An 8,330-nucleotide genomic window follows, 5' to 3' on the forward strand; every position below is an offset into this window, starting at 1 on the left:
CTACCTAACAACTGCCTTGGCATTCTGACAATTCCAGGAGAAGACCCTGTGAATCCGTTGATCCTCACAAATCACTTTTCAGTACCTGTTAAATGTAAGATACCATTTGCATTGAGAAATAAACAGAGGAACAAGACATAATCCTCGCTTTCCAGAAACTTACCATCCATTTTGGTAGATGAACACTTAGGGGAAGAACTGTTAACTATCTGAAGTAAAATGTGCAAGAATTATATCAATAGAAAAATCATTACAGATATTTCTTGCAAATGAGAGAAGAAAGAGTTTCACAAAGTTTAAGAAATTTAGCCAACTAGTTAAAGACCAAGTTAGTCTAGTTAGTTCATCTTGTAGAAGGGACACGGATGTGCTACACAAGATGATCCCCCTGCGTGCGAGAAGAAAATCACAACATTTAGTATTAAATTTATCTCAAACTTTCCTAATTTCTATTTTTGTTTGTTGCACACACGATCATAATCTATGAGCATATAAATATGCATATGTTGGAGGAGTAACATACTTTACTGATAATAGCACACAGTCAAACACTTTGGGGATCATTATACTATAGCAGCACAAACAAGGGAGAGAGTCCTCAGCTGAAGAAGTTATAGAGGTTGGGCTAGAATCTGAATAAAGGGAGAAAGAGGGCATTTCAGGCAGAGAAAATAATCTGATACAACTTATATAGGAGATAATGCCAACAGGTCTTAAAGGCTAGAGAATAAACTTATTTGGTGACCCAAAGGGATAGGGGATGTAGCAGCGAAAGTAAAGCAGAAAAGTTTCACTGGGTTCATAATATGACAGCTTTACTAAGCAGAGTAAAATCTATTTAGATTTGCTGTTTTTCTTTTTGTTTCTTTCTTATATATAAAATTAAAAAGCCTGAAGGATTTTATTTATGGAATAACAAAATCAGGGATACATTTTAAGATAATCTGGTAAAAGAATGTAGAACAGCAGGAGAGAAAATGGCTATAGAAGATTATGGAAAAATTCAGTTAAATACTAGAACAAAGATCATGCAAAAGATGTCACAGATGAATTTGTGAGAGTTTATGTGTAGCTTTTAAATCTTCTATTTTATTGTTCAGGTGTTCAAAAATGAGTCCAAAGGGAATACTATTCATCCATGAGAGTCCTATTGACAGTGTCTTCCCCTTATATGGTTTAAGACAGTATTATCCCTTTTACCAAAATCATCATCATTTCATACATTTCCAAGAAAGCAAAGTTTTAAATCATCTGTAAGTATAATTTCAATACACAAAAGTAGATGCTGAAGGAGGGAAAAAAACTTTATTTTTCATAACTATATTTAATTTCTATTTAAAGCTATATTCTACCAGGTATCAGAAACCAAATCTCAGTCAAATCAGAGTTTTCCTACCTTTTCCTGAGATTACGCCTAATTTCTAGGTAATTTATGTAGTTCCAAGGTATCACAGGGAAAATAAATGTAAACTGGACCTTGAGATCATTATCTATCTACACAAGCATCTGCAAAATATTTTAATTCACATCTGACTTTCAATCTCCCCACACAGTTTATTGCTGTGTTCTGGTCCCAGCTATATCCATGCTATCTCAAACCTCTGAAAAATACTACATTTTTTATGTCTTCTCCCTGTGCCTCTTCACATTGTCTGCCCTCTGTGCATGTCTGTCTCTGTGTTCAGATCTCCCTTTTTTATAAAGACGCCAGTCATTATTGGCTTAAGTTTCATCCTTTTGACTTCACTTTAATTTTATCACCACTATAAAGATTCTATTTCCAAATAAGTTTGCATTCTGAGGTGCTGAGGGCTAGGACTTACCCATGTCACCTACTCAAAAAAAAATCCTTTTGCGGGGCAAGGGGTAGGGAACATAATTCAACCCATAACACTAATCCTAGGAAGAAAATGAAAGCAACACAGCCTTCCAAATACCCCCCATTCTCTGTGGCGCCATGATTTTCAGAAGGTACAGATTACCATAGGTGGTTTTTCATGGCCCCGTCAAAAAAAAAAAAAGAAAAGAAAACTAGCGGTGAAGTCAGAGGACGTAGGATACAGTAGCAAGGCATGGCAAGTCTTTCAGATTTCTCATGGAGCCAGTGACAGACACAGATACCTTTCAATTCATATATACGAACTCCCAGGATTGGAAGTAAAAAAAAAATTTATTCTCCTGTGGATGTTTCTGTCCTTGTCACCACTGAACTGGGAGCTTCATAATGTTATAACTTTAAGAGTGGGACTTCATGGCTGCTCTCTTCATTGTAAGAAAAATGCATCAACTGCATTTTCCTCTTATTTCACTCTCTTTTTCCATTTTCCCCTTTGGATAATAATGCCTTTAGTGGTCTTCATGTGAGCTGGAAAAAATCTGGTAGAAGACTAGTTGTTGACAGTTTGAATTATAGAATCAAAACACCAGGGTAAAAGGTAGGGTTTTCAGTATACACATGTACAGACTCCTCTGTGAACTGGAAAGAACTTCCTAATGTAACCAAAGGGAATTTTCTGTCTCTGGTCTCTCTTGCCAAAGCAATGAGGTCACACCTGTGTTCATGATTTATTGAGCCACTACAGTGCACACAGAGCTATGCAGAACAACCTGAAAGAAGGATCACATATGCTTCCTCTTCTCAAGAATTTCATTTGATTAAAAAGTAAGATTAGGCCAGGCGTGGTGGCTCACGCCTGTAATCCCAACACTGTGGGAGGCTGAGGCGGGCAGATCACTTGAGGTCAGGAATTCGAGACCAGCCTGGCCAACGTGGTTAAACCCCATCTCTACTAAGAATACAAATTAGCTGGGCATGGTGGCATGTGCCTGTAATCCCAGCTACTTGGGAGGCTGATGCAGGAGAATCGCTTGAAGCCAGGAGGCGGAAGTTGCAGTGAGCCCAGATTGCGCCACTGCCCTCCAGCCTGGGCGACAAGAGCGAGACTCCATCTTAGAAAAAATAAATAAATAAAATTTAAAAAATAAGATTAACACACTTTTAAGCAAGCAACAACCCAAAATATAATATGCCTAAAGAAGTAATACAAGCACAAACATACCAATTTACACTTATATCCAATGGAAATATTTGGGTGTTATTAAAAATTTGCATTTAAGAATCAATCTTATGACATTTTGGCAAAGTTTCATGACAATTGATATTACTAAAATACCTTTTTTCTTCTGTCATCAGCAATCTGCTCTTCACTTTTTTTCTTCCATTTTTTTTAACAGGGTCTCACTCTGATGCCCTGGCTGGAGTGCAGTGGTGCCATCTTGGCTCACTACAACCTCTGCCACCCAGGTTCAAGCCATCCTCCCACCTCAGCCTCCTAAGTAGCTGGGACTGCAGGTGCACACCACTCCTAGGTAATTTTTGGTATTTTGAGTACTGACCAGGCTGGTGTCAAACTCATGAGCTCAAGCGATCCACCTGCCTTAGCCTCTCAAAGTGCTGGGATTATAGGCATGATCCACCGCAACTGGCCACTTTTATTTTTAATTGAGACAGGGTTTTGCTGTTACTCAGGCTGGAGTGCAATGGTGCCCTCATGGCTCACTGCAGCCTTAACCTCCCTGGCTCAATCAATCCTCCCACCTTAGCCTCCCAAGTAGCTGAGACTACAGGCACATGCCAACACGCCAGGCTAATTTTTCCTATTTTTTGTAAAGACAGGGTCTCACTATGTTGACTAGGCTGGTCTCGAACTCCTGGGCTCAAGGGATCCTCTCACCTCCGCCTCCCAAATGTTGGGATTACAGGTATAAGCCATCGTGCCCATCTTGCCCTTCACTTTTTATTCCAAATGTCAACATTTGCTGAAAGTCTACTGTGTAAGCAAGCAATAGCACTGTACAGTTCCACTTCCTGATGCCCTTCTCTGTTACTAAAATTCTACCTAAAAGGAAGTAGAGAATAGTGGTTAAAGCCTCAAGACCTGGTAATATGGTTTGGCTGTGTGTCCCCATCCAAATCTCACCTTGAATTGTAATAATCCCCACATGTTGTGGGAGGGACCCCGTGGGAGGTAATTGAATCATGGAGATGGCATCCCCCATGCTGTTCTCATGACAGTGAATGAGTTCTCACGAGATCTGATGGTTTTATACGTGTCTGTCACTTCCCCTGCTGGCACTTCTCCTTCCTGCTGCCCTGTGAAGAAGGTGCCTTTCTTCCCCTTTGCCTTCCGTCACGATTGTAAGTATCCTGAGACCTTCCCAGCCATGCAGAACTGTGAGTCAATTAAACCTCTTTTCTTTATAAATTACCCAGTCTTGGGTATTTGTTTATTGCAGCGTGAGAATGGAGTAATACACCTGGGGTCCAAAATCTGAAATTCACAGATCAAACCTGGCTGAGCAAAACAATCACCAGCAGAGCTTTATGGAAAATATAGACTTCTGGGTCCCACCCCTGCAAACCCTGATTGAGTTTATCTAGAATATGGACCCCCAAGAAAACAAATCCAATTTTCACAAAACTTCCGATCTAGGAGGATAAAATATATTAAGAACCACTGGGCTACCCTAAGGCATTGGTCTCTAAAGTGGGAGGGACACATCTGGGGTGGGAGGACCAAGCTAATTAACAGAAGTGTGGGAAGAATGCATTGCAATGAGTACAAATACTTCCATTTGCATTTGTTTTTAGTTTAAATATTATGAAGGAGATTCAGTTTGACTAATATTTCATATACTCACTGACTGGCACCCTCAACAGGACTGTATGCTAGATTATAAGCAAAGTATCCTGAGGCACGGATTGAGATTCCAAATGCAGGGCTGTAGGTATCAGCCACTCATTTATTCCTTCCTTTCTCACTTCTTATTATATTACCCAATGTTAACTAAACCACCCTTTACAAATTGACATGTTTTGAAAATATTGCTGCAAAATGACTGAAGTTAGCAGATAGTATTTAAAAGGTAAGCACAGACAGCAATAAGAAAATGAAAGAGTTGACTGGCCTTGGTGGCTCACACCTATAATCCCAGTGCTTTGGAAGGTCAAGGCAGGAGGATCACTGGAGGCCAGAAGTTCAAGGCCGCAGTGAGCTATGATCATGCCACTGCACTCCAGCCTGTCTGAATTTTTAAAAAAGAAAAGAAAATGGAAGAGTTGACATGCCTCTTACTACTATCACAAGTTCATCTTCAGCCATTTTATGAGGGAAAGACAAAAATAATCTAATCAGATCTCAAGAAAATGAGTCAAAAGTGTTTCAGATATCAGGAAGACTATTTGAAATAATCACCCTTTAAAAACATATTTTCTGGTCCAGGTGCATTGGCTCACACCTGTAATCCCAACACTTTTGGAGGCCAAAGCAGGAGAATCACTTGAAGCCAGGAGTTTGAGACCAGTCTGGATGACACAGAGAGAACTCGTGTCTACAAAAAGGAAAATTCACTAGGCATGGTGGTACATGCCTATAGTCTCACCTAGTCAGAAGGCTGAGTCCCAGCTACCCTTGAGCCCTGGAGTTCAAGGTTACAATGAGCTATGATCATGCCACCGCACTCCAACTTGTATGACAGAGCAAGACCGTGTCTCAAAAAAAAATTAAAAGCATATTTTTATAGACATTTGTTAATATATAGTATGTCTGGACTCAATTTTTTTTCCTAATAGCAGTACCAAATGAAAAAGCTTGGGTAATACTGAATTAAGGAGGAAAAAGTTATTGCTCATCTCTGTTTTGCCTCCTGCAAAGGCTGTGATCTCTGTTTCTGTTCAGCTCTTCATGGGTTCCCTGCCTCTGTGTCCTCCACAGCACAGTAGTAAACAGCAGCATCTGCCTCCCGCACCTGGAGGATGAGCAGCGATGAAGAGAACCGTTCATAGGTCATGTTGTATCGTCCCTGCTGAGAAGGCTTTGAGCCTTTAACAAGGAGTCTTGGTGCACATCCCGGGAAGTGAAGGTACCAGAAGAAGTTGTAAGCATTGGACACGGAGTGATTACAGAAGATTTCCACCACAGCTCCCTCCGAAGATGCCACTGTGGAAGGCTGAAACACTTGGTCCTTGCTTTCTGCAACTACAGAAAACAAAGAGGGCTGTCACTTTAATGGTACTATTTGGCTTGTTGATTGCCCCTTAGGTACAGTGAATGTTAGATCTGACTTCTCTTGTTTTTGTATTAAAAATGAGTCCAAATTTTAAAACAATTTCATACACTTTTACAAAACCAAATAGTGAAGGAGGCTACTCACCCTTCCAGAGAGAGTTGAGGAGAAGCCCTAGCCACACCGCCCCCAGAGTGCTCTGCAAAGCCATGGCCAAAATGCAGTTGGTCTCACCAGAATGCTTATTTAAGACTACCTGTTTTGCATTTTTTTCTTTGTGTCAGTGACATCATCAGCCAGAATCTACAACCTTTAGAAGGGTTGCTACAGTTGTGAGGCTGCTTAGTAATGACGTCACTGTGCTTTGTTCTGAGAAATTAATCTTAAAAGGGAATGCATCCTTTATAAGGTCACTGTGGTTGTGCAAATTTAGTATTCAAGGAGCTTCCTTTCTTCTCTAAGGGTATTAGAACGAGTCACATAATTAATGGGGCACTGCTTCATCACACAAATTAAAGTGATATAGTCACACAAAAAGTATGCTAAGTCCTGTCACATATGACATGATGACCTGCTAATGTGTTTAAAATAATTAGTGTGAGATATTAGTAGCTGCAGTAGATGAGAAATGAATTTTTTAAGGTACAAAAGTTACTGTGTAAATACACTGATCAAAATTTGACTCCTTGCATTCAAGGTGATCTTTGGAACAAATATGGAAAAAAAATATCAGTTGTAATTTTTCTGTAAACAAAAGAAACAAAAACTGCATTTGGAGATCATCTCTTTTGGTATGGTACCTATCCTCATTTTGCAACCTGACACTGTTATTGTTATTAATATAGGGCTTACGACAAAGTTCTATCTCCAGCTTTTATTATACTCTACAGGTTTCCTTGGGATTTTACTTGAAAAAGAAGAGGAAACACAGTTTTTAGCAATTCAGTGTTTATACAGTAGGGTTTTTATGTAACCTCCGCCACCTAGCGGACTACATGGAAACTCATGAAAAATAATTTCTCCATGCACCCTCTAAGACAAGTGTTCACAGCTTCTCATATCTTCAAGAGATTTCATGTCCTTTGCTTTTATTCAAATTTTTCATCCTTATTCAATTTCCATAGGAATATGAAGGCTATCCAGAGGAAATAACTGCCTTTTGGAAAAGCCTTCTGAATACTAAAAGATGTTCTTCATTCAGGTGAGTGGCTATTAAACACATACTTTCATGGAGTAACACACTTCTCTTTCCATCTTCAGATGGTTGCTTTATGCATCCCCTTTCCTTTCTTTAATAGTCTTCTAGGTGAGAGGAAATCCGTTTCTTTCCTAATCTTTTCTCTTTTCTTAATGACAGAGTCCTTAATAATGATAAGATGAGCCGGGAGCAGTGGGTCAGGCCTGTAATCCCAGCATTTTGGGAGGCCAAGGTGAGTGGATTACCTGAGGTCAGGATTTCGAGACCAGCCTGGCCAACATGGTGAAACCCTGTCTCTACTAAAAATATATAAATTACCTGGGCATGGTGGCAGTCTCCTGTGATCCCAGCTACTCAGGAGGCTGAGGCAGGAGAATCACTTGAACCCGGGAGGCAGAGGTTGCAGTGAGCCGAGATCACGCCACTTCACTCCAACCTGGGCAACAGAGCAAGACTCCATCTAAAAATAAAAATAATAATAATGATAAGATGATCATTTAGGTCCAACAGAAACCTTTTATTTATATGTTCGACCTCAAAAAGCTTCCAAATAAAATACAGAATTCAAAAATGCCTCTAAAATGAGGATAGAAAAATCAAAGGGAAGTGGACAGATATATTTAGTGGAAGGACTAAGATCGCTACTATGATTAATTTGAGCTCTGAAATTTCTGACAACCAAAACACAGAGGGGAACACAAAAGGAATACAATTTTACAAGTAAGCTGATTAAGGCTTCAAGCAGCTTCTTACTGAAGCCAAGTAGTACAGAGCTACAGATAACTTAAAACTCTTTTTAGATACTGGTTATGTACTTTTGGTTCAAAGTAACTACTGCACAGTATTTCAGCATGCACCACACTTACTTAGGCAATCCCCTAGTGATGGAATTATAGGCTGCCTGTAACTCCTACAAACACAGCAATTAACATTTTTTTTTACATTTCACCTATTAACTATGTGAGAATTTCTCTAGGATATGTCCCCAGCAAGGATTGTTCAATCATAGTACATACACATACTCAATTTCACGACGGTAATGATTGAAAGTAGCTACAGCCACTTA

General features: G+C 39.6%; 1 gene segment (V, D, J or C); it reads right to left on the reverse strand.

The window, feature by feature from the left end:
• Positions 1 to 5,742: 5,742 nt before the first annotated feature.
• LOC101137916 (T cell receptor alpha variable 2-like) lies at positions 5,743 to 6,280 on the reverse strand. The segment is given in 2 exon segments: positions 5,743 to 6,038; positions 6,214 to 6,280. Coding segments are annotated over 2 exon segments (360 nt in total).
• Between the last annotated feature and the right edge of the window lie 2,050 nt (positions 6,281 to 8,330).

This window comes from Gorilla gorilla, chromosome 15 (genome assembly GCF_029281585.2).
Source record: "Gorilla gorilla gorilla isolate KB3781 chromosome 15, NHGRI_mGorGor1-v2.1_pri, whole genome shotgun sequence".
Taxonomy (NCBI): domain Eukaryota; kingdom Metazoa; phylum Chordata; class Mammalia; order Primates; family Hominidae; genus Gorilla; species Gorilla gorilla.